This window comes from Crassostrea angulata, chromosome 3 (genome assembly GCF_025612915.1).
Source record: "Crassostrea angulata isolate pt1a10 chromosome 3, ASM2561291v2, whole genome shotgun sequence".
Taxonomy (NCBI): Eukaryota; Metazoa; Mollusca; class Bivalvia; order Ostreida; family Ostreidae; genus Magallana; species Magallana angulata.
In genome coordinates, this window is record NC_069113.1 from 53,400,577 (window position 1) to 53,427,842 (window position 27,266).

General features: G+C 35.6%; 3 protein-coding genes across 3 annotated transcripts; all 3 read right to left on the reverse strand.

The window, feature by feature from the left end:
- Positions 1-4,358: 4,358 nt before the first annotated feature.
- Positions 4,359-6,490, reverse strand: LOC128176969 (uncharacterized). The gene is made up of 3 exons (XM_052843476.1): positions 6,478-6,490; positions 5,967-6,093; positions 4,359-4,791 (listed from the first exon to the last, which is right to left on the reverse strand). Exons 1-3 carry the CDS (start codon positions 6,488-6,490, stop codon positions 4,551-4,553), a joined length of 381 nt encoding a protein of 126 aa, XP_052699436.1. The 3' UTR covers positions 4,359-4,550.
- LOC128178667 (aldehyde dehydrogenase 1A1-like) lies at positions 6,403-14,465 on the reverse strand. Its single transcript, XM_052845935.1, has 13 exons — positions 14,272-14,465; positions 11,461-11,565; positions 11,201-11,341; positions 10,873-10,999; positions 10,726-10,787; positions 9,861-10,103; positions 9,673-9,775; positions 9,360-9,550; positions 8,898-9,062; positions 8,559-8,716; positions 7,328-7,402; positions 7,187-7,226; positions 6,403-6,805 (listed from the first exon to the last, which is right to left on the reverse strand). Exons 1-13 carry the CDS (start codon positions 14,320-14,322, stop codon positions 6,773-6,775), a joined length of 1,494 nt encoding a protein of 497 aa, XP_052701895.1. The 5' UTR covers positions 14,323-14,465; the 3' UTR covers positions 6,403-6,772.
- A 474-nt stretch (positions 14,466-14,939) lies between these two features.
- On the reverse strand, positions 14,940-26,559 carry LOC128178668 (aldehyde dehydrogenase 1A1-like). Its single transcript, XM_052845936.1, has 13 exons — positions 26,398-26,559; positions 20,819-20,923; positions 20,526-20,666; positions 20,212-20,338; positions 20,046-20,107; positions 19,390-19,632; positions 18,348-18,450; positions 17,763-17,953; positions 17,349-17,513; positions 17,000-17,157; positions 15,982-16,056; positions 15,841-15,880; positions 14,940-15,751 (listed from the first exon to the last, which is right to left on the reverse strand). The coding sequence occupies exons 1-13, from the start codon at positions 26,446-26,448 to the stop codon at positions 15,719-15,721; spliced, it is 1,494 nt and encodes a 497-aa protein (XP_052701896.1). The 5' UTR covers positions 26,449-26,559; the 3' UTR covers positions 14,940-15,718.
- Positions 26,560-27,266: the final 707 nt, after the last annotated feature.

Sequence of the window (27,266 nt, forward strand, 5' to 3'; positions counted from 1 at the left end):
TGAATAAGTGAGGTAAAACCAACGGAAAATATGCAAAATTACGTAGACTTAAATATAAAATCTTAACTTTTAATATTAGACTACTGTCAAAAAACTTTCAGCAGAAAACAGAATTTGCAAAATTTAGTCCGAATTTCCTCTGTTTGGCTAAAAGTCAATTTTTGTTTGAGCATAATTCCATAATAAAGTAAAACTATTGAATGTTTTGTCAATAATAATCCATTTCATAAATACTTTTTGTGTTTAGAACAAATTTTACTCATTACATTGAACTTTTTAACAATCGGAATTTGAGAACTCAAACCCTGAGTAAATAACACCCTTAAGTGTACTGCGAAATTGATTGGCTTCACATAAGCCGCACTTGCGGTCTTCACGTGGAGTGTTGTTCCACCTACCAATTTCTAAAGAGAGGTGATGGTTTGTTGTTCTATATTTAACAAATTTCTTAATTTTCGTCGTAGTAATAGTAAATAGTCTTCACAGCAAAAATTTGATTTAAAAATACTATGTATAGCACCTCTATAAAGCGTACTTACTTACCAAAATTTGCGCAAAATTATTGATGAGATATGGCTTAAATAAATATTTGTACTCTATTCTGTATGTTCAGTTCTAATTTTCCCAAAATTGGTAATTATTTTTAGGAAAAACGGACGTCTGGCAATTTCATAATTGTCAATAATTTTCGCAAAGGGGTACACCCGTCTGAGAGGTAATAACAAACAAACTAACATGTAAACATACATATTTTCTTTCGTATATGTATTGCTAGAATATATATTTATCATTTAAAGCTAAGCTATTATTGATTGAGCCCATTTAGTGCCGAGTATAGGACTACCTTAAGATTTTGTTTGACAGTATTTCTTAACCATTTTACGTTAATAGGATTTTGCTGGTGCCATGCATAGGATAAGCCACAGCTATCAAGAATGTTTTTTTTAATACAAACTAGCCACTTATTATTGATTTCACCTCTAGTGTTACAATTGTAAAGATACATATACATAGTTTTACATAACTTATTCTCCTAGCATAAAATCCTCTTCGCCCAAAATCCAATCATTCTCGTATAAATTGTTACATATAATGAAAAACGACCTGTCTCCCGACAAACCATAAAGCTGGGGGTACTACTTTTCAGGTTAATATGCGTTTAAGAAACCTTAAATGTACATGCTCGATAAATCAATATTTTCGTAACCCCATATTTCACAAGAGTATAGAAAAACTGGTAAAACAACCTTGTCAAATAAGTCAAACTGAATATCAAAGGACATACCGATCTGGCTCTTTTTATAAAGCCAAGAAACACTTGTGTACTCAATCCCAGAAAGCTGTGTATGGTACATGTATTATTAGAAAAATTAGATTTTTTGACAAAATAATATTCCTAGGTAGTTATGCTCTTTAACTACTTCTAATTTATCATTATTTTACATAAATGAGCACTTAGAAGCAGGTCCATTGAAGAATAGCATAACTTTGGGTTTTTTTCACATGAACTGAACGTTTCCAGTTTTTACGATACAAAATTCGTCCAGCGCATGTTGTAAATCTTGGGCTGACTCTGTTAGTATGACAGTGTCGTCAGCATAAAATTAAATAAAAAGTTAACTGTAAACAAGCAGCTCTTCTTCTAAATCATTTGTGAGTGACATTTCTCTCATTCATAGAGTTTTCTATATCGTTGATACACATGGAAAATAAAAAGGGTGATCAATTTTTTCAAGTTTTCCAAGACAGCTTAACAAAGTAATAGGTCTGTAATTCTCCGGTTGTGTTGGGCCACCTGTATTTTTAAACACTGGTTTAACTATACTAATTAACCATTCATCAGGGACTATTCCTGTATCGTAAAAAATATTAAAGTGGCACGGTGACTCAAAATAGATGTTTTACTTTTTGATTATGACAACGGAAATAAAAAGAGCTACTCGAAATTTCATCACACGGGAGGTTAATCGCATCATAAGTCATCACATACCAATTTACAAGTAAATCAAACTCTTCTGGAAATTGCACACGTAAACAAATCGAGTTGTTTTGGACATTGGTTTAGTGTCACGTGATTGCAATTTCTGTCTAAATAGTTACAGTGGGAATGACCCACTGAAAAAAAGAATAAGAATTTGAAGCTAATCGATGTCTGTGGTAAGAAATATGCATTAATAAATACATGTACATGTATATAGTTCTTGAAGACATCATGTTACACTGAGAGGCTTATGATGTATGCTACGCTGCAGTATTTACATTCCCCTGCGCTTGTGTGGCTATAAAACGGTTGGAAAACTCAATACTGGTCAAAATTTTTGCCGAAAGATATATCTGCAACGGTGTCTGCATACAAATTGAAAAAAAAAGATAAACAAGCAATTGACGATACACTTTTGGTTATTTTCAGAAGTAGGAAGGAATTTTTAATGAAAAGGCGTTGAATAAAAAAGGATAGCATTGTTGTATAAAAGAAGGGAGAGAAAACGCCGTGATATCAGAATTGTCAGCTTCGATTTACAAGATGTAGCTCCTATGTAGACGGTCAATGGAAAGAAAGTCATGGAAAGAGATGTTATATAGTAACATAAAAATGTACACGTCCCCGTTGTATAAAAGACATTTTTAAATAAGAAATTAATATTTATTATTTAGCCCTCAAAAAAATGAATGATTCTACCGTATTTATTCATAATTCAATATCAAAATGTCGGTACATTCCTCTTTCAGAAACAGAGAGAAACTATACTTCAGAACACACTTAGACAGGTTATTTATTAGGTAACAAATAATGAAGCCATTACATGTAAATTAGTACTTATCAATTCCACCCTCTGTTGCTTCAATTTATTTTTGAGTTTTCTCCCTTTAGTCGTATCGAACACATCTTTCATATTTAAACATATCTTGATAATAATACATAACTATGATAAAAAGACAGACCGTATTATTTCAAGTAAAACATAATGACAAAATTTAACAATCAATTATCTGAAAGACCATGCTAAGTACAAGAGTTTTATGATTTTCCGACAGAAGGCAGATAACGACAGAACCATTTGTCAATTCAACTCACTTTGTCAATTCAACAACCAACTACATTGCACATGGCGAAGACAACTCTGAATCGTACTGGTTAATTGGAATAGGCGTTTTTGTCTTTTTTTGTCTCATGGGGTCTTGTGGACGCGGGGGTGGAAGAAACACCGGGAGTAATCATTATCCGAAAGCGCCCCCTCAGAGCACGCAACCTCCACCAAGCACTTAAACACCCAAAATGTCTGAATTCACACAAATAACACCTCCCTCGGGTGAATCTACGCCAACATCTCCCGCGGATGAATCTACCTCAACAGCACCCCCCATGGATGAATCTACTACCCGAACAACACCTTCCGTAGAGGAATCTACCTCAACATCTGCCCCTGCAGCTATATACATCCAGATAATGGAAGGTGGGGATACCTACCAGAATGATTCCGTCTACCCCACGGCTCCACCCCCGTCCTATGACAGTATCATGAACTATTCTTCTCTGCCACCCCCGCGTTACGCCGACACGGTGGTAGAGTGAATTTAGTGCCCACATACCTTATTATCAGGAGGCATATCTTATTTGTTTGTAAGATATGGACACGTCCGTAGTATTGTTGGGGGTCGGAGTTGGATGGGGGTGGGGTCAGATCATACCTCTTATTTTGCAGGTATGTTATTGTTGCCTTCAGAATGGACTGCTCATTACAGACAAATGCATTTCCCCAACTTTGCTATTCATAAGGTACTGACACATAATTGAAAACATTGATGGTACATATTTTTAAAGCTGATATATTTAATATGAACACTTTACCTATTAGTACTGGTATTTCTTATAATGATACGTGTATGTGTTAAGCTTTAGGCTGAATAATGCTGTCATTAGATGAAATGCTTATTGTAGCAGTTGCCGTCTGTTGATATTTCTGATGATGTTGAGCATGTACTACTCGTATGATAGCAGAGCTGCTAGTGATATCTATTTTCCTCATGTTTTCATTACAAACATCTGAACTAAACGAATTAAACTGGACACTGAAATGCTAGACAATAAATACAATTTGGTTGCCTGCTGGTGAATCTTCTTTCCATAACCAATCTAGTCATTTCTACTGCCTGTACTTCTGCACTGCACACGTGCATATTAATTGACACGTGCATATTAATTGCACAACAGTCTAGTGTTTGACGGATGTATTTTAATCATACTGAAACGTACATACTTTATTTACTTTTTACCTGTTTTACATCCTTGTCAGAGATTAATTGCTTCTAATTTCTTGAAAACCATTAAAACGTAAAAAAAAAAACAACATCAAAAAACTGAAGTGTTTGTTTTATCCGACTTTATATGTATACAAATTTATCTATATGTTCAAGGCATAAACACTGTTGATTTATGTGAAAAAACGAATAGGTTCACTTTATAACTAATCAAACATCGACCCTGTCGTAATGAATCGTTCTGAATTGCTGACACAAAACCACTATGCACAGGTCCGTGTTAGCTTGATTCACCGCGGGCCTCTCCGTGAGGACGGGACGTACACTATATTCTTCAGTACGGCGCGGACCGGCACCCATAGAAGTAGGACAATGATCTTCACCAGCTCCATCAGCACCTCTCCCAGAAGCCTCAGCGGGTTGGCCATCTCCTTGCTCCACAAGATGTCTCCAAGGCAACCCGAGGGGCGCAAACTAAGCGTATCTACGGCAACCGCAAGGATAATAACAGAGGAACACAATGAGTTCTTTCTGCAATTAAATTAAGATCTTTTATTCTGAAAAAGGGGCTTACAAGCAAATAATGAGTACCAGAAATGTTTGTCGTAATCACATACTAGTACATACTTATTCAAAAAATATTTTAAAAAATTATATTAATTTAATTGATTTTACAAACTAACCGTATCCCACATCCAAACAAAATATGTTTCTGGTGTAATTTAAGTGTATCAAAAATTCCTAAGAATTTCCAACTGATACAACGATAGAAAAGCGAGAAATTTACTTACCTATTATGGTAGAGTCTAGAGAAATTATAATCTCAAGCATATACTTTTATACGATGTTTTATAGAAGGTGTGTTATTAGTGTGCATTAAAATTGATTTATCAATGATAAAAAGCCACTTTATAAATGTGCAAATACAAAAGTTGCAACATATGGCAAAAGTAATAAATTCCAATTGATTTTCTGGGCATATGGGGTATCACAATTTTATATAGTCCCTAAGATGTGCAGATAGAGACAGGTAAATTTCCAAACTGACACATAGCCCTATATTTGGTTACAAATATTGAACAATTTATTGAGGGTCAAACATCAGAATGGGTAAAAAGTGTGTACTGTGTAATTTGGATTGTATGCAGGAGGGGGGAGGTCATGATTTGTGTTAGAGTTTGGCTCATAATGTATAGTCATGGACCAAAACGCAAAGGTATGTACAATCATCACAAAAGTAAAAACAATCATTAAAGTACGCACAGATATCACAAAGCTGAATAGTCTTGTTTTTAAATCATCAATTGTAGCAAAAAAAGCTGAGAGATAATATGTTTGACCCCAACACGATTACATAGTTAAGTACAGGAAAAAATACAATATAAATTGTTCTTCAAGAAAGAAATCCATATGCATTTCTAGAAGCATTTGAATTGAATTGGGTAGATTACTGTGTTAATCACAATTAATAAACAAACCGTTTGTTGCACAGCATGCGCAGATCTAAGGGGGGGGGGGGGGGATGGGTTAATTAAAGTAATTCAATTCACATAGTAATATGATCGAAAATAGGCATATAGATAAACAAACATTTCATCAATGTGAAATGTATTAAACCATACATTACAAATTCGTAGTGTATTCATAATGTAAATATTCTTAAATGAGGGTGCAATAAACATAATTGATTGTGGTGAATGTCTTACCGACTTGACCTCTTAATAACCACCAATCCCGTACTCCCTGCTGAAATAGAGAAAACAGGAAGGTATTGATTACGGAAGTTTAAAAATATCTGTTCAATGATGAGACAGATTTGAGTATCTTGTTTATCTACTTACAGCTCACGCCCTAGGCCGGACATCTAGAACCCTCCAAACGGCGGCTCAGGATAAACCGTATCATGCGCGGATCTAGAAGGGGGTCGAGGAGGGGTCTGGACTTATCAAACTAATGTAACTTACATTGTAAAATTATCAAAATAAGGCCTACAACCCTCCCCCCCCCCCCCGAAATCAAAATTCACCTTGGACTTCCCCTCTCCCCGGAAAAATTTTCTGGACTGCATTGTCATCATAATGGTGGTTGGTTCATTAGTTAGATAATTTTTACTTATATACACTCTTACAAACAGAAAATAAGCAAGTTATATTACTTTATTAATCTAATGTTACAGAAAGCAAGCACTAACCTAAAGTTTTAACAACCTATATTTACGCAACACTAACATTATTCATACATTCATACCACAAAAAATAAATCTGATTACATGGAGTTACATACGGTGTAATATATACAAAAACACAACCTCGCTTCGAACAAATACTAAGTCTAGACTATAAAGCATGTGATATATTGACAACTGGTTACTACTGAATCATATGATAACAGTTCAAGGATTATGCAGTGCATGTAGCAATTTTTTCTATGTCTCAAGATTTAACGACTGTGCGCCATTACTGTTTGATAGTTCACAGGCCAGGTTACCAGGTTACCAGGTCTCTCTCGGGACTTAAGAATTCTTCTGCGGAATTTTCATGATCACCTGCGACACAAAATAAATCAGCTAAGGACTAATATCTATATTGCAAATATGGAATCATTCTTTGAGTATTGTGACGTGATTACTGTGTTCAGAACTCGGGGCGTGATCAAATCCAATCAAGCTCAAAGGGCTTTATGATAAATTTGATCACGCTCCGGCCATAGATATCACCTTATGATATTCAAAGAATGATCCTTATTTCTTACATTTATATAATATTCAGCAATTGTGTGATTAGATATGATATTATTGACATGAATACGTTATATTCATTTCGTCATTTGCAAATTCGTAGAGTAATCACAGACAGAGTCACTGGCAAATGTAAACATTGTTTAATGAGTGTGCAATAAACAAATATTGTTTGGGTGAATGGCTTACCGACTTGACCTCCTGATAAGCAGATATTCCGTACTCTCCACTAAAACAGAGAAAACAGGAAGTTATTGATTACGGAAGTTTAAAAAACATCTATTAAATGATGAGACAGAATTTGCGTATTCTGTTTATCTATATACTTACAGCTCACGCCCTAGGCCGGACATCTTAAAGCCTCCAAACGGCGCCTGTGGGTGTACCACGTCATACAGGTTCACCCTGAAAGTACCACCAAGTGTCAACTTATCAAATCACAAAAGGGATGAGTCAGGGAGTGGTTTATTATGGGTTTACAACGAAGAAGGTCGTGTTTTAAGGGACTAAGAAACACCCGTGAATTTAATTATTTGAAATAATTTCTCAAAATACATAAAATAATGATTCACTATTATGTAAAAGTTATTTTTATATGCATTATCTTAAGAAGGAAAAATAAATCATACGCATCAATTATTCAAGGTAGAAAAAAATTTGATGTACAGCCGACTTTGATAATTTGAATGGTGTTCATCTGATTTTTATGCAAATTAGCATAAATTAGCATAAATCACATAAAATGTGATACTTGTCATCTCTCCACGTTTTTGTTGATTGAAATCGGTTTGTTTTCCATTAGACCTTAATTAGACTATGAGAAAAATATGGAGCCCAGACCCACTCTATAAAAGAAAATGCATTAAAGTTCTAAAAAATGACATTGTTTGCAGGTTTTGATACGTATACGCCTGTTTGAGTCAACATAATCCAAGTATTAAACATATTTATAGGTTTAAAATCAATGATATGTTAAATATATATTGTTTTGAATGATTTTTTTTTTAAAAATATATGATTTATTGATACTTTAATTTTTCAGTAGCTTGTCCCTTATGTGGGCATTTTACACGCCTTATCCACCCATCTTCTTTATTTAAATTTGAGTAATAAATTTCGTTTTAGAGACTGTTAAGTGTTGCAAATATCCGTCTTGAAGATAATTCAAAAGCCCTATTTTTATTTTATATTGCATCAGAAATTACCTGAAGTTACCAGTAAGAATTTATTTCATTGTCTTTACGTTACAAAAAGGTCTCCTGTATAATAATTAAAAAAAAACCCTAAAAAACATTCAAAATATCTTAAAAAGAAACATAGGCATAGCAAATTCTAACAATGATTATTTCATTTTACACTCCACTAAAAATGGATTTAAGCAGTAAGTTTGGCAAAAATTGCGAGGTCTGATTTCTTGCAAATCTTAAACATTTATGGATTTCATTCAAAAGAATAAAATATTAAATTTTTAGAAAAATAGGAAAGTTTTGTACTACTTTAAACCTTCAATATTCAATAATCATATTATAATTTTTCAGGGACTATTGGTTATTAGACTTACCACACTGTTCCTGCGCGAACACCCTGCGTGAACAACATGGCGTTATCGATGTTCTTGGTAAAGATGGCGGCGCCCAGGCCGTATGTGGTGGCATTGGCTCGCTCGATCACCTCATCCAGAGTCTTAAACTTGAAGAGCTGCTGGACGGGCCCAAAAATCTAAAGGACAATGCACATTCGAAAAATAATGAAAATTTCTCTTTATAGGATATCAGATTAATTTTACTGGTTACAATTCCTTAGTATATCTGGGAAGATGTTTATATAGTAAGACAACTCATTTTGTCGTTTGCAAAAATTCTGAATTTCCTCGCATTCCCTTCTCAAACAATTCACCAACCTCCTCTTTGGCAATCCTCATGTTGTCGGTAACTCCCGAGAAGACCGTGGGCTTGATGAAAAAGCCCTGGCCCCCGACCGCAGCGCCCCCACACTCGACTTTAGCGCCATCTGTCTTCCCCGATTCAACCAGCTCAAGAATTTTCTTGTACTGTTCCTCATCTACCTGCGGGAGAGATTGTCTGACTGAAGCGAATAAACTTATTTCATAAACATGCAACAAATTATCGAACTTTAAACAAGTCTGCGATGCTCCGAAGATTCCCATTAAAAGTATGGGATTGTCTCTAGGGCTGCTTTTGTGTTCCGGCTTTCCTTTTGCCTATAAACACTGGGTAATGTTTTCGTTTACTCTACCAGGGGTTCCATCGTCTATTTATAATTTCTTTTTAACTTTAACTAAGGGACTTGTTGCATGCGTTTTATGGTTACTTTAGTTTTCCGTGTTAAGGATACCCCTAACCTGTGGTCCTTGCTGGGTGTTGGGATCGAAGGGATCCCCCGTCACCTGTGTCCGTTTCTCGGCCAGCTCGCGACTCTTGACCACGAACTGGTCGTAAATCTTCTCGTGGACAAACGTTCTACTTCCGGCGATACAGCACTGTCCGGCGTTCACCATCACGCCGTCATGCGCAAACTGCACAGCCTCGTCCACTGAAAGAAATTAGACTACCTGCTTTATATTCAGAGACAGGTGGTTGAAGCACACACATATACAAATTACCGATTGATTGGTATTGTGCAAACCATTGTCTATTTTTACGTATTCGACTTACGATCAGCATCGTCCATAATTACACAAGGACTCTTCCCGCCAAGTTCCAGGGTAGTGCGCTTAATGTTTGTCCCACCGGAAGCTTGAAGAATAATTTTGCCGACCTGAATGAAGAAATAAGTTGTCACATTGTATTTATACCATGAGTTGTATTCGAATACGATGGCACAATAAATGGGCGAATCAGACCTCGGTGGATCCAGTAAAGGCGACTTTGTCAACATCCGGGTGATTGGTGAGGGCGGCACCGGCGGTGGGTCCGTAGCCTGGGACCATGTTAACGACGCCCGGTGGGATCCCGACCTCCTTACACAGCGCTATCAGGTGGAGGCCCGACAGGGGGCTCTGTTCCGCGGGCTTCATGACCACGGTACAGCCACAGGCCAGGGCGGGTCCGATCTTCCAGGTAAACATTCCGGATGGGTAATTCCACTGGAAAATGGAGGCAAATCCCGTGTAAAATTAATGGAGATTCTAGAGTTCTTTGAGCTGCTCAGTTTAATGTATATCATTTATCACGAATTATGCTTGAAATCAAAATAATTGAACTCTTTGCGTTCTGTTGAATTGTTTGTGTCTGTGTTGGACTGTGGGTTGTAGCTGTGAAGCTGACTATCTCAATTAGTGTTATAATGTATCAGTACGACTGATCCTCCGGTGGGAGGAAGTGAGGGATTCTGAGTTTTTATCAGTTTAACAGTGTGTTGTTAGGATTGATCAATTAATTAAATAATTACATGTGTAATATATCAAATATTCCTTTGAATTTATCTACCCTGTTGATCATGATGGCCTGAATGTAGACATAAATGATGAACTATACAATTACTTAAAAAATTGCAAAACAATACCAATAAACAGTGTTATATTAGTAGAGTTTTGCCAAACAAAGATGCAAAAATCTACTAATATAACACTGTTTACCTAATTGTACATGTAGTAGATATATTAAGCTTCATTCTAACAGGACCCCTGAATAAGATGTTTGACAATATGCACTGTTTCTGTATCTTTAAAAGTATAATCGTAAATTTTAAAAAGATGAATGAATTACCGGGATAATCTGAGCACATACTCCAACGGGTTCGTGACGAGTAAAAGCGAAAAGGTCTCCATCTAAAAATATAAGAAGAAATCTTGAACATACATGTATATGTAAAAGAATCTCAACGAACCTTCCTTTTCTTACGACCAGTCTTACCTATTGGGATCGTTTTACCACCGATCTTGTCTGCCAGCCCCGCGTAATAACGCAATACCCCCGCTGCCCACAGTGTCTCGCCATAGGCATGAAGAAAGGGTTTACCCATCTCCAAGGTGATCAGGCTCTAAAATGAAGAAAACTCATTTATTTACAACACACACACACACTCTCTCTCTCTCTCTCTCTCTCTCTCTCTCTCTCTCTCTCTCTCTCTCTCTCATACAGTAAAATCCTCATTTTTTGCTTATCGGTGTCCATTTCTCAGAAGGAATATATTATCGTTCAATCAGAATGGATTTATTTGTTTTAGGTCACAAGTGATTACCGCGATTATCTCGGCGTCCCTCTCCATAAGATCGCCGAGTTTGTACAGGAGCCGTCCTCTCTGGCTGGCGTCCATCCGACGCCATGGTGATCCTAACTTGAACGCCTCCTTGGCAGCAGCCACGGCCTTGTCAATATCTTCCTGCAAGGTCAAGGACGTCAAAATGAAACAAAACAACTTATTTTCATCAAAATCAAACAAGAACATAGGGTAAGCGATCTTTTGAGGAGGTGGTGGTGGGGGCAGGGGGACGCTCTAACCTTGTCGCCTTCAGACACGTCACAGATATTTTTCCCCGTGGCCGGGTTAATCACGGGGAAGGTTTTGCCGCTGACAGAATCCACAAACTCATTGTTGATAAAGATCTAAAAGAACCAAAAAGAGAAATAACTTTTGTCATAAAACATTAATATCCACACTTAGCTAACTGTTTTCCACTAAATTACACATTTTTTGGTTCAAGTTTTTATCAAAGAGAAGGCAAAATTAAAAAAAAAGAATGTTGTCGTAAGTTTTTCATTATGAAATACCGAGGTTTTGCCATATATTGATAACTGAAGAGTGTACAATTTGTATTCACATAACATACAACGCACTCACTTTTTTCTTTTCGTGAGTCAGACTCTACATATGACACATGATGTTATGACCGACATACATGTAAGTATCCCATCTAGACAGTCAATCAGAACGACGTACATTTTTGTAGATTACAGAAGTATACTGTGCATCTAATCTTATTCAGTCCTCTTATATTCACACTGGCCGTGGACTGATTAAGTCCATATAATCACGGGCTTCGGATCAATATCCAGTGATAAAATATATGCAAGCTGTGCATAATAAATAAACCAAGCGACAATTGAAATCAGAAATGTCAGTCAATGTACGTGTTTGTTTACAATGTATATAGTCTCAAGGTCTGTCTATAAATAGTGAGACTGACTTCTCCCAAAAATATATGCTTCTGTGCGGACGCTATATATGCATTAATGATATAATAACACTCCATTCAGAATGTGTATTTATAATTAGAGGGGGGAAACGGGTCAAATATATAAGATTATTAGAATTCAAGGAAAGACGTATATATGCCAATATATAAATTAACAAAGATTCAAATTCTAATTTGTATACACATGATTTAACCCTTTTTTTTCTTAAATGGTGTTTTGTTTCGAAGCGTTTAAATCGTTTTAAATTGTATAAATTTTTATATTGCATTCACGTTATCAGAACTAACTTCGTTCATTTTAAATGTAAAGGGATAATACATGTTTATCCCTTAACATATGTAAGCGGTCCCTTTTTATAAGATATATTATAAAAAATCTACCATTATTTTGATATTTAAACTTAAAAACAAGAATAATTCTGAATAGTGCCAATAACTGGAGAATTTTTTATGTAAAGATTGACGCATTATAGAGGACTTTGTGCATCTGTGTCGTTTTTGTTTGTGACCCTTGTGATCCTCTCCCTGAATAATACAGAAAAGAATGGATGGACCTTGGTAGGATTGATGACATGCATATGGAGGAAATAAGTAGATCGGACGAGACTCGTTAACATATCATGTGACTTTATTTATTGCTATAAAATTCTAACCAATTGAGAATACTTAGCGATCAGAAATGATACAACCCACACATAATGTATATTCACGTATATATGAAGGTAAATGGTATATATATAAATTTTCCAGTGACTTTGTCGATTGTAACACTACGAATCATCTTTGTAACATATAGTCCAATTCAATTCACCAATACCGCAAATGATGTACTGTATTGTGAGGCGCAAGCGTGGTTTGCATAATTAGACAAAACGGAAAGTACATAAAAATGTCAATGATTTAATATGCAATCGAACTATTGGTGTAAAAAGTATATAAATATAAGTAATAATGAATCATTCTTTGAATATTAAGAGGTGGTCAATTACGCGATGAAAAAATTATTTAAAAACATGCAGTGATATTATTCGCAAAAATACCTTGTATCAAAATATATTCTGTATATATAATCATGTCAACTAATAGATTTTAAGGCTCCCCAACCTCGGCTATAAGAATACTTTTACATTTTCTGGGGTAATAAAAACAGTTGTAAAAAAAAATACGCGGTCAGGCGTGTTCAAAACTATAATAAAGCCCTTCGTGCTTTATTGGACTTGATAACCCTAGGCCTTGACCATATTTATATTTTATTTAAGTCATAAAGTACAGACGAGGAACCTTATGAAAGGTTAAGCAAGGTTACACAAGTCAAACATCATCTGTATACAATGGGGAAGGCCCACTGGACCTAAGCATGTTTTAAGAAGTAAAATATGAGCACAGTGACGTACAGTTTTCTTCTTTCACGTGTAGATAGATTTATATAAACAAATACATTGACTACCTCAAAAAAAAAAAAAATACCAATATGCGCTAGTATTATGTATTTTAAAGGCTTTCAAATGTTGGGCGGATCTAAAAGTCTACGGGGATTGAAACAGTTTACCCTTGACATAAATAATGATGATATATCTCCCGTACGATTGTTTCATCTTGGGTTGGAAAGGGATTCTATAAACGTTTATATACTGAATACACGAGGGTTGTTAAAAAATTACTGAAACAACACAAATGAAGATTACAAAATAAAAAAGAAATCATTTTTGTTCTACCAATTTACTGAAGGCCGTTTTCACATCATCCTTTAAAACTCAATTCGACAGTCTGTTGATGACAACTTAGGGTTTTGAACCAAATCAAAGAATTCAATGATTTTATCGCGTATTATATGATTATGTATCCACTTTCTGACGTGGGGCAAGTTAGCGACCTTGATAGTGTGAAGACACGCATTGTATTCCATACTTTAAATTAGGTCAAACTTTCAATGATAAAAAAACGGTTAATTCGATACATATATGTATATATAAACAGTGACATTATTGCATGAGTTTGGTCAACGAGTTATGTCCGAGGGTCAATGCACGTCCATGGATATATAGGCCCCACTGACTCTGACACTCAAACACTCGGGGCAAGAACCGAAGTTACCGAACAGTTAAAATGTTCTTACCTTTGTGTACACAATCTTTGGGTCTCGCACTGGTTTCGGTGATTTCTCCATTGTCTTTTATTCTTCGTCTAAATAACAGTGCACACTTCGGGAAACAAATTCAATGTCAAGATAACGCATATGCCTGTTTTTATCTACGTTTTACCGAAACAAGTCCGTGCGACGTGCACGAGTCGAATGTAGAAATCAAAGTAATGAGAATACTGCGGGGAGTAACATATATAGAGCATAATTATCAAATAAAGTGTATGTTCTGAAATTTCACAGAGAATTTCGAGGGCATTTCCTAGATAATGGGATAATGGGATCAATTACAAACTTGTAATTAATACAATCTATTTATACAATGTACAAAGGGTTTTTGCATATGCTTCTACGTTCTTCGTCGTACCGTTTACATTTAAGGTAGCAGCCCTGACACAGATCCTGAAGGACAGAGACTGATACGGATCCGTATCACATCCCTTTCAGAACTCCTATGAATTTTTCCCGTCTAGAATTTTAAGCACATGATTTTGTTATTAAAGTCACTGAATCAATATGATTTCTATCTATATTAACGTTTATGCGATATAACATAACTTGGGACAGTTTACGCTGTATAAACTGCGAAGCGGTAGTAAATTTAATTTTCACAAGAATACAGTCTTAAAAATAGAAAAAAAAAGTTATATTATTGTATCACTTTAATGTTGTTGCGTTTTTAAAGTAAACAAGCATTAACTTTAAGTTCTAACAATCTAAAATTACACAACTCTAACATTATTCATACAACAGTTCACGAATACTGATTACTGACAGAGTAACATAATATATGTAAAACACAACCTCGCTTTTAATAAATCATTAATCTATAGACAATGAAGCATATAACATCTTGAAAACTGGTTGCTACATATAAAACGGATTGTGCCTAAATAGTATAGTCCGAATACTATCAATGCATATTACAAGTACATGCACAACACAACACTTAAATTGTCATTATTATGCTGACTGTTGTATACTGATGTGCCTTGCAAGTAGCTATGGCGTACATGAGTGTTTCATTGTTCCTTGATTCTCAGAACATCAAACATTTGCTCGTTTTATATAATAATTAATTTTGTTTCATAATTTTTCAACAAAATTCTGTATGTACAATCTCATATAAAAAATCAACAAACGTTACTCTTCTGTCCATGAACTGAGACGTGATTGACCTTGTCGAAGAATCTCGAGTTGTTTTGCTGACATGATGTCATTTAATTTTTTCTTCCACATTTTTAATAAAGCTCTGTCTCGACAAGACGAAGATTTCCATGACTTAATTTCGTAATAATAATATAATAACAGTTCAAGGAGTATGCAGTACATGTAGGTATTTGGTCTGTGTCTCAAGGTTCTACCCCTCTGCACCACTAGTGGTTGATAGGTCAAACTGCCGGGTACCAGGTTTCTCTCGGATTTAGGAATTCTTCTGAGGAATTTTCATGATCACCTGCGACACAAAATGAATCAGCGGAGTACAAGTATTTATTGTTAAATGAGTAAACAAACAAACCAGTGTCAGTTGGGTGAATGGCTTACCGACTTGACCTCTTGATAGGCAGCAATCCCATACTCTCCACTAAAACAAAGAAAACAGGAAATTATTGATTACGGAAGTTTAAAAAACATCTATTAAATGATGAGACAGAATTTGTGTATTCTGTTTATCTATATACTTACAGCTCACGCCCTAGGCCGGACATCTTGAACCCTCCAAACGGCGCCTGTGGATGTATCACATCATACAGGTTCACCCTGAAAGTACCACCAAGTGTCCACTTATTAAATCACACATAAGGATACATGTAAGTCACGGTGGGATTAGAGCCGTTTTAGCAAGAATTTTGACTCTCGGTAGGATGTTACTATCTGGTTTGCTCATCAAAACAAGCAGTCAATTATTGACTTTTTTCTTCTAATTCGCTCATTAATATTCAAAATTGGAAAGTTTTCCCCCCAAAGTATGCTCTATTGTTTGAACTGTGTTTCAACTGAAATAAACATGTCTGGATGAAATTGAGCAAGAATCGTTGCGTTCTGGCGTTCGATCAATGTATTCATATTTATTAGCCAATGACTGGACAGCTGAAAACCCCGCCTTCATGAAATTGAAGTGTGTCACATACAGCACAAAGTTCAAGCTCTTTTTAAAACGACTCTATTTTAACAATTAAATGATATTTTCGGTGATTCATGCGGTTATGAAGGCAGCAATCATTGGTGAAAAATACATAACCCGAGTTTCTTTTCATAAACTTTTGAGTATTAGTGAGTACATGTAACTGATTAAATTATGTGTATCAGTACGTAAAATATGAAAAAGCGAATTCTTCTTCGTATGGGAAATTTCGTGCAGTCCGTCAAACTTTTTGGCTGCTGAAAGGTTCGATCGATAAATAACTGGTTAGAACTGGATCCTGAAGCTTTCAGCACATTCAGTTTCTACGCATATACGAATCACGATCAGTTTTCTTTAAAAATATAGAAGAAAGTACTTAATGGATGTAAATTTTATTATTGTTTATTACGAAGGCAGAAGATCATGTTTTAATCTTCAACATACATGCATTAACAGGTAATGACATCATATAATATTTGCTATATTACTTTAATTCAGTCAAATTCAATTACTTCCTAGGGTAATAGTTAAGATTCATTTTAATTAACTTTTTTCGGGGCAATGGGCTACTAGATTTACCACACTGTTCCTGCGCGAACACCCTGCGTGAACGTCATGGCGTTGTCGATGTTCTTGGTAAAGATGGCGGCGCCCAGGCCGTACGTGGTGGCATTGGCTCGCTCGATCACCTCATCCAGAGTCTTAAACTTGAAGAGCTGCTGGACGGGCCCAAAAATCTACAGGACAATGCAGAGAAGGGAGAACAATGGAATTCTTTTTTTTTAAATAAAAAAAATCACAGGCTACATTTACGAGTAAGAGTTGGAAGTTGATGTACCTCGATAAAGACAAATCATTTTGCAATTTTTATTAAAATAATGAAATATTGTTTGACTTTTTGCTTTCACATTTCAAACAATTCACTAACCTCCTCTTTGGCGATCCTCATGTTGTCGGTAACTCCCGAGAAGACCGTGGGCTTGATGAAGAAACCCTGCCCCCCGACTGCAGCGCCCCCACACTCGACTTTAGCGCCATCTGTCTTCCCTGACTCAATCAGCTCCAGAACTTTCTTGTACTGATCTTCATCCACCTGGGTTCGAAAATGATCGTACAAGCCCGGTAACCAATTAACTCATTTTACAAAAAAATAAAAAGTTTTTATTGTGATGTTTCTAAACCTAAATCATGTTCAGGGGTTTTATATAAGACTGTATTTTCTTTTGTCCATAGACACTATTTCATGATTAGGATTTCCTCTCACATATGTACGATTTGCCTTATCTGATGACCCTGATGAGGTTTTGGAGTTGATCATTTCCGTGTTTAGGACACCTCTTACCTGTGGTCCATGCTGGGTGTTGGGATCAAAGGGGTCCCCTGTCACCAGCGTCCGTTTCTCGGCCAGCTCGCGACTCTTGGCCACGAACTGGTCATAAATCTTCTCGTGGACAAACGTTCTACTTCCGGCGATACAGCACTGTCCGGCGTTCACCATAACGCCGTCATGCGCAAACTGCACAGCTTCGTCCACTGAAAGAAATTAGCCTCTCCGGTTAGTTGCTTATACTCAGAGACGGGTAATCTAAGCACTCAGAGACGGGTAATCTAAGCACTCAGAGACGGGTAATCTAAGCACTCAGAGACGGGTAATCTAAGCACTCAGAGACGGGTAAGCACTCAGAGACGGGTAATCTAAGCACCCAGAGACGGGTAATCTAAGCACTCAGAGACGGGTAAGCACTCAGAGACGGGTAATCTAAGCTCTCAGAGACGGGTAAGCACTCAGAGACGGGTAATCTAAGCACTCAGAGACGGGTAATCTAAGCAAATATAATTGCCGATTGGTTGATTGATATTTTCCTTCACTTTGAGAATTTTCAATTATTTGCAAAACAACGCCTATTTTTTTTTTTACTCCACTTACGATCAGCATCGTCCATAATTACACAAGGACTCTTCCCGCCAAGTTCCAGCGAAGTGCGTTTGATGTTAGTCCCACCAGAAGCTTGTAGAATAATCTTGCCGACCTGAATGTAGTATGTGGCCATATTATAGTATTCATACAATGTATTACACATATTATTCAAACATACGGACCATTCAAACTTAACGAGGCCGAGTACAGAACGAGTACGCACGCTTTCGCGCAGCGTTTCATTTGGATTGTGACGTCATCTTTTGCTTGGTTGACACCATGGCGTGATAGTTTCAACTGCAGATATTCAGCGAAGTTTGTTGAAAATAGCTCGTTTGATGCGTAAAAATAATGTTATACTGTGGAATAAACATAAATGTCTCGAAGTATAAGTATATTTGGGCTCGGGTCGAAAACATGAAGAGGATTCAGCAAGCCTAGCCCTCTGTCACGTTTTCTTAACCCGCGTAAATATAGCTTTATTCATATATTTCAAGACAGTAACTATGTAATTTATATTAATGACCCTTAATATGTGATGTTATATATCCTTTTATTACTTAAATATATCTTAATGTTTTAATAATACTATATATATCACCTTTTCCGCCTTTGTCAAATAAAAAATAGCCATTATCTGACGAATCTGGGAAATTGGGCATACAAAAATCAAATTTGATAAGACCCCTGGAACAAACCAGGAGGTAAAAGGTTTTTTTTATTTGACCATTTGATGCCTTTTAGCAATAACTTTAATATGTAGAACAGAAAAAGAAATCCCTAGGGCAGAAGTTTTAAAAAAATGTAAAAAATGTGCAAAATTGATACATTTCATGCAAAATCCCATAGGGGCCTATGTTAAAGATTAACAAACTTTGAGATGACCCCCTAAACAAACGGTGTGGTAAATGTCTTATTTTTTAATCTTAAAATAATAATTATATCAGTAGAAATTCATGTAAAAAATTTCATCCAAAAATCTAGGGCAGAACAAATTAGACCCGGCCTCGTTAAGCAGTGAAAGTACAACAAATAAATGGGGAAATCAGACCTCGGTGGATCCAGTAAAGGCGACTTTGTCAACATCCGGGTGATTGGTGAGGGCGGCACCTGCGGTGGGTCCGTAGCCTGGGACCATGTTAACGACGCCCGGTGGGATCCCGACCTCCTGACACAGCGCCGCCAGGTGGAGTCCCGACAGGGGGCTCTGTTCCGCAGGCTTCATGACCACGGTACAGCCACAGGCCAGGGCGGGCCCGATCTTCCATGTAAACATGGAGGCGGGGTAATTCCACTGGAAAATAGAGGCGAATCCCTTGACAATGAAGATTCTAGAGTTCTTAGAGGAGGAGAGCTGATTGATGATGGGGTTGGGGTTATATCTTTGTTGCAAACAATGTTAAAGTATACTGTATATTGATAGGATTTATCAAATAATACATTCAAATATTGAGTTAGATTGATCTAGTGTCCATGTGAAAAACTTGTTTGTGCATTTTCATAAATGTACACTTGGATGATGATTTTGTCTATACTTATGTACTATTACTTCACAAACTACATAAAAATGACAACAATATACTATTATATATTAACTCTTTACGCTAACTGTACTAGTATATGTATTCAAATAAGTGGGACTGCTGAATCTGTGCTGTTTCTGTTGCGTCAAAAGTACAAGCAACTAAACTTTAATAAATGACTTGCCGGAGTAATCTGTCCACATACTCCTACCGGCTCATGACGAGTAAAAGCGAAAAGGTCTCCATCTATTAAACAAGTAAAAATCAAATAATCATTCATAGTGATATGAAGCATGTGTGGACTGTGGAGAAATCCCTACGACACCTCGTTATCTTACGACCAGTCTTACCTATTGGGATTGTTTTACCACCGATCTTGTCGGCTAGTCCCGCATAAAAACGCAGTACCCCCGTCGCCCACATGGTCTCGCCATAGGCCTGAAGAAAGGGTTTACCCATCTCCAAGGTGATAAGGCTCTACAACGAACAAAATATTTTATATAAAAATCATTCTCCCAATCTGTTTCTCCCTTTCTCTCCATTCACCTCTCTCGATAGTAAAGTGCTTCTATTTATTATAAGTCGATGTCCAATTCCAATAATAATAATATTCTAAAATGACAGTTTTTAATGGATTTATTTGTTTTAGTTCACATGTGATTACCGCGATGATCTCGGCGTCCCTCTCCATAAGATCGCCGAGTTTGTACAGGAGCCGTCCTCTCTGGCTGGCGTCCATCCGTCGCCATGGTGACCCTAACTTGAACGCCTCCTTGGCAGCAGCCACGGCCTTGTCAATATCTTCCTGCAAGGTGAAGGACGTCAAAATGAAAGATAAAGAAACGCAAAGGCGGATTCCCGGGCCTTTCAGACAAGCTCTGTCGGAAAAGTTAGACCCGAGAATTCGTGATTTGGTGAAACAAGATTTTGAGGGTGTGATCACCATGGGGAGCTAACCTTGTCGCCTTCAGACACGTCACATATCTTTTTCCCCGTGGTCGGGTTAATCACGGGAAAGGTTTTGCCGCTGACAGAATCCACAAACTCATTGTTGATGAGGATCTAAAATATCAAAAAGAATTTAAACGCTGAAATTAATTTTTCATTTTATAATATTAAAGGTTTTTTTGCATGTTTTGCATGGTGACTTTCGTGAAACATGAAGAGGGTACACTTTGCAGTCATATATAGAAAAAAAACCAACGCACCCAGTTGTTACCGAATTAAGTCCCGGGACTTCAGACAGCACATTATGATCGGATATAGCAAATTAAGTAAAACCTGTTTTATAAATGCATGATGTGCATTATAAATAAACCACATGCCGACTAAAATCAGATATGTGACATGTCAGTCAATGTAAGTGTTTGTTTTCTACAATAGATAGCCTCATGGTCTGTCTAGTGAGGGCATACTCTAAAACCTGGCCTGGCCATAAAGTTGGCCTGGCCTCACTTTTGGCCTCAAAATTGGCATGGCCTCAAATTTTGGCATGGCCTCAAAAATTGGCCTGGCCTAAAATTTGGCCTCTACAAGAATTTTTGGTCTAAAATTTTTTTTATATTTTCTTTACATATTTGATGATTTTTATTGATTTTTTATTGATTTACTTTCAATACATATTAAACATCTTACTTGGTGGCTTTAGTGTCTTATTGTGATAGTCTTTTAAAAATAATAGGTACAATTGAAAATATAGTACTAACAATGTATATTTATGAACAAAGGTATGTCGAATAATTCTTTCTAATTGATTTTTATTCAGCGGCAATCAGCCTGTTTGAAATTCTTAACAACTTAAGAATGTGATTTTTGCGCTGCCATTGTATAACCATGGCATGTTTTTGCAATGTATTTAGATCAAACTGCTCTCAGGATTGGACAAAAATCTATGTAACTCATCTTGAATCAACGACTTGTTTGAGAAAAATTTTTTGGAAGAGGCCAATATTTGTTCTAACCAACACCAAAGGTCACAAAATGTTTTGCTTTGTTCAAATTCTGATAATGACAATTCCCCATTGTCAAGCAACACATGCATGAAACTCTACTCTAACCAGGAGGTGATGATTATTGACCATTGCTGAGTCAAGGTATCGGAGGATGCAATGTTGCAGTTGTTCACAAATGCCATTAATTAAATTAGACCGTGTGAAATGTTAAATGACAGGATAGGCGATGAATCTGATCCCAATGTAGCAGATTAGCGACAGAAAAGATTGATATTGAATTTCTGCTGGGGAGGGAAATTTGGGCTTGATCGGTGTTGACAGGTAATGTAAACAAACTGCAAATTTTAAAGTGCATTACACAGTGATAACAATATCATGCCATGAACCAGTTTACAAATGTTTTGGATATCAATCAGGTCTGTCTCTTAAAATGATGTTTAACTTTTAAACGGGGGGGGGGGGGGGGGGGTGGCGACTCTCTTATTTAATCGCTTTGGTATTGGCATAATCTATTCCTTAACAATAGTAATAGCAGTGCTGTACATGCATGTCTGAGAAACTTTCTGTGTTTTTAGACATGGATTGAATTAATCAAACTTGAAAAATCGGCCACTTGTCATATGTATTTTTTCATATGGTTTTTCTTTTCTTTAAACATCAAAAAAGCACTAAATTTTCAATTTTTAAAAGAAATCAATAAAAATTCAATCTAATTCTAAGAAAATGAGAAAAAGAAAAATTTTCAAATTTGGCCAACCATTTTTGAAGAGGACATGTACAAATTAGGGGCCAGGCCAAAATTTAAGGTCAGGCCAAAATTTGGGGCCAGGCCAATTTTGAGGCCAAAAGTGAGGCCAGGCCAACGTTGAGGCCAGGCCAGGCCAATGGGGCCAGGCCATGCCAGGTTTTAGAGTATGCCGTCTTGTGAGACAGACTTTCCAAAAAATTGCATGCGTCTGTGCAGACGTGTACTGCAATCAATTACGTAATAAACCAAAAGGGGTATTTCTAAATAGAGGGAAAAATCAGCTCGGGGGGGGGGGGGGGGGGGGGGGGGGCTATTGCCCGCAATTACATTTAGTCTGTTGATCAACGGAGTGTTTTGAAGCGAATCGACGTTTTCATTCAATTATTTATCATTAGATATGAAGGTGTCTTCCAACTTACTTAGCCAACAACTTTGAAAAAATACAGGTAAAATATAGGTAGATATGTGTTGGCTAAGTGGGAATATGGTGCAGGCGGAGAACAAAAGAATTTAATTACAGGTCAGCAGTCAGCTATAGTCTGTTTTCAGATGAAAATGGGAGAAATTAAATATTTGTTACAATGAAATAAATGATTTGGGCTTCTGTCAAAGTACTTGAGGATCTTTTTACCATTGTAATTCAGACTAAATTTTAAAATTTTAAAATTATGATTTGTTTGTGATTAACTGTTATATATCCCCCTTAATTTATGGCTTTAATTGAGCTATATATATATCGTGGTTTGTCTATATTTATCATATTTTGATTGAACTTTATTTGTTGACTTAATAACCTTAATTTAGGCCTGAAAAATAATACCATTATAAAGACCCAGTTTAAAAATAATAGTAAGGGATCATGTTAACTCTTTTCTTCATTTTCCTATGGTTTCTATGGTTATATCAAATATTTCGAATCTACACAATATGAAAATAACAAAACACATAAACGCCTGAGTAAAGTGCTTATATATTAATTTTTTTTATGTTATATACTTCACGTTTGACTTCACAAAATGGTGATTGACATGTTTTGTGAAATGAATTGTATAGATAGATTTGATTGATTATCATCAGAGCTCGGTTGTAACCTTATCTGGCTTTGTGAACCACATATACTGAATCAAAAATCCGCTTAAGGCTTCGTTTTTATTTACTGTCTTAAATTTTAGAAAATCATATTTTCTTTTTTTTGTATTAAATTGCTTATTTTTTAAAAATCCATATTTTTATCCAGAATTTCTTATTTTTGCCTGTTTGTCTTGTATACTTCTGTTTTGATGCATAATGTATCATTTGATACATGTATTAAAATAAAAATAATGTATCATAAGTTGCAGATGAATTTCCCTACTCTTCCAACGTTCAAATTAAGATTTACCAAGGCAAAACATGTATTAATAATTAATACAACATTGTAATGGGATTTTGTTTTTGTTTTTGAATGACATGAACAAATTTAAAATATGGATACTGAATTGTGAAAATACCGATACCCTTAGATCCCTCTGTAAATTAATACTGTATCTACTTTTTGAAGTTTTTAAACTGTCTTATATACACATGATTTATACATTTTTGCACTGCATAATGTAACATGTATAGTTTGGTCAATTATTGGCAAACGTGATGAAGTACCAATGCGCTGTCCCGTGGTATCTTTTGCAACTTAGTGGACTATTATATTCAGTATAGTATATGTAATGCATGTGTGTACATTTGTATATTGCATGAATATGTCTTTACATATCGGCGCGTCTTTTAACCACAATGAACCACAATGAACCGCAATGAACCACAATGAAACCACAATGAACCACAATGATACTACAATGAACTTTATTAAGGTGATAAATGTTTTTTAAAAGGTATAGATGCGACCTATTATCAATTATTTTCAACTTTTTCCTATCTGCAATGTGAAGATTCCCATTTCTGTTATTCCAAATTTACATTGGATGTTATTTGATATTTTTCTATATGAACATATAGTTTCGGTTGAAAATGTATACTACTACATTATCAATAAGCATTCAATTGCATTTTGCATGCTATTAAAAGACAAAATCAAAAAATCTTACTCCAAAAATGGCCTGGTATAATGCACTCTGAATTTTTAGCATTAACAGTTGGTTTAAATGCGAATAAGGAAGAAATGTTATATCAAGAAAAATTATCTTAAAATGAGGAACGTCGCGTGTATCCATATTATACCTCAAGAATTTCTGACGGCATGTTATGTTACAGAATTAATGCATTCAGTCAATGATTTATATGTATGTTCAGGTACACACGTCTTATTTCATTCATTCAGAATTCAATTATTTTAATGCATGTAACGCTTAGATGGTGGTTTATTATAAATGTATAAAGCATGAATAAAAGAAATATCTATATGCATGAACATGTATAAGGTAAATTTTGATATAATTACAAATATATAATGTTATTATTTAATTAGCTATAGCTTAATATAATTAGCTAAGTTGGTTTTTTTTTAAATCAGTCACTTTACATGACATTTGAAAACGTCTGATTAACTGTTTAAATAAGATAACTTTTAAAAAATTTCCCATATTGTCATCTTTGGATTTAATTTGCATGCTTAAGATGTGCAGTGCAATGATACTAATACACGCATTCTAATTTATCGAGAGAAAAAAACCCCAAACGAACAGAAGGGATCAACTCTCAATATTACCAATGTCCATAGAATCTAGATCAGAAAAGGGAATAAAAGTATGTACGAAATTCCCAAAAAATTGTCATCTAGATTTGTTTGATAACTAAAGATTGTAACAATTTAACAAAAAAAAAAATATTAAACGCATTTTTATTCAGAAGCGGTCATAGTATTCACATGATTCGAAATTCCCCATTCTGAAGGGAGGGAGGGGAGTTACAAAATGCAGCCATATTGTCCACATTTTATATATGCTGTAAAAGTTACCTTGTATATATTTAAATTTTTTCATCAGGAGATTAAATTATCTAGAGTTTATTGGAAACGACTGATTACTTTGAAATTAAACAGATAATCCATTACGAGAGCCGATCTAATCATATATAAGCTCGAAATAACAATAAGGTCATGATTATATTAATATCAAAATTTACCTTGTATTTATTAATTTTTTCTTTTAAACATCTATCTACATGTGTATAAAAGTTGTTATGTACAATTGAATGAGATAATAAAATATTGAGGTATAAGGTTTGTGCATGTGCCAAATAAAGAATACAATTTTTACAGCATTTTAAAATTCTTTGACATGCAATCTGTCGTCAAATAGGTAGAATCAAAACTGAAAGGAATTATTTACCTTTTAAAGACTAATTCTCACCCTAGTTAAGTTAATTTAGGTTCATTGTGGTTTCATTGTGGTTCATTGTGGTTCATTGTGGTTAAAAGACGCGCCCTTACATATGTAGATATTACACGTGTGTGTGTGTGTGTGTGACGGTATATATAAATATATCTAGTTGTTTTGCATTAGATAATGATACAATATGTGGTCCTTAATTAAGACATCAAGGATTTCATACACTGCCAATTATTTCAACTTTACTATGAATCGAATGCAGACTGGGATATATTTACAACCACAATACCAGTGCAGTGTTTTAATGCCCTGAGGGTATATAGGTATTGATTTGGAACAATGATAAAACATATTCGTTTCATAATCATATAGTTTTCTACTGATTTCAGAAATAGACATCTTAAAGACAAAGTAACACAGATGTCCAAGCGTAAATGTACATGCATGGCTCAGGCTGTTTATAGGCCTCAATGGCGCCCATTTGCCCTTCAAGGATGATCGTCTGTTTCTTACCTTTGTGTAAACAATCTTTGGGTCTCGTACTGGTTTCGGGGTTTTCTCCATTATCTTAATTCCCTAAATATATAGCTAGGCACACTGCAAATAATCTCAACAGTACGGATGACGCACGTTGGCCTACCTGAATGAATTATTCTAATATTTCCTTGTACGGAAATCAAAGTACTGAGAAATTTGAGGGAATAACATTATACATTTAAAGGGGCAAGGTCACGATCTCGGTCAAATTCTATTTTCTGTTTCTATTATTTACAACGCTTTAGGAATGCAATTCTATTGATCATATGAAATTTGAGAGTCAGTCGTAGAGTTTATGTTATAAACAAGATACAGAGCTCACAATTCTTTGTCACGTAAACAATTGCAAGGCTCGTGCCTGGTTTTTGTTTAGATAGGTCAATATACTGAGAAAAAATCCTTTTCAAGCTGATTTGTCTTTTTATTCATTTCCAGCAAAAATTAACAGCTTCTAATGATTAACACATTCATTTTAGGTCTAGAACTGGAATTTTTACTGTACATAGCAAAGAAATGTAAGCTCTGCAACTCGCTTATAACTCAACGAATGACACTCAAAATTTGGTTGCATATTTCAATTACCTTACAGAAGGAATGTAAACATTAATATCGGAAAAAATATTTTGTAGCCAAAACCATGACCAAACCCCATTAACAAATCTTATTATTGTTCGCTTTGATAAATCAATTGCCCGTGTCGAAACCTCAAAACGTGTTTTCAGCACGTGTTCATATTAATGGCAACTTTTTGAGATTGACATTATTACTTATTAGGTTTGTTGCTGACTGATTACAAAAATTGATATATCGGGTTGTTCAATCTCATATATATACGGCTCGGCGAT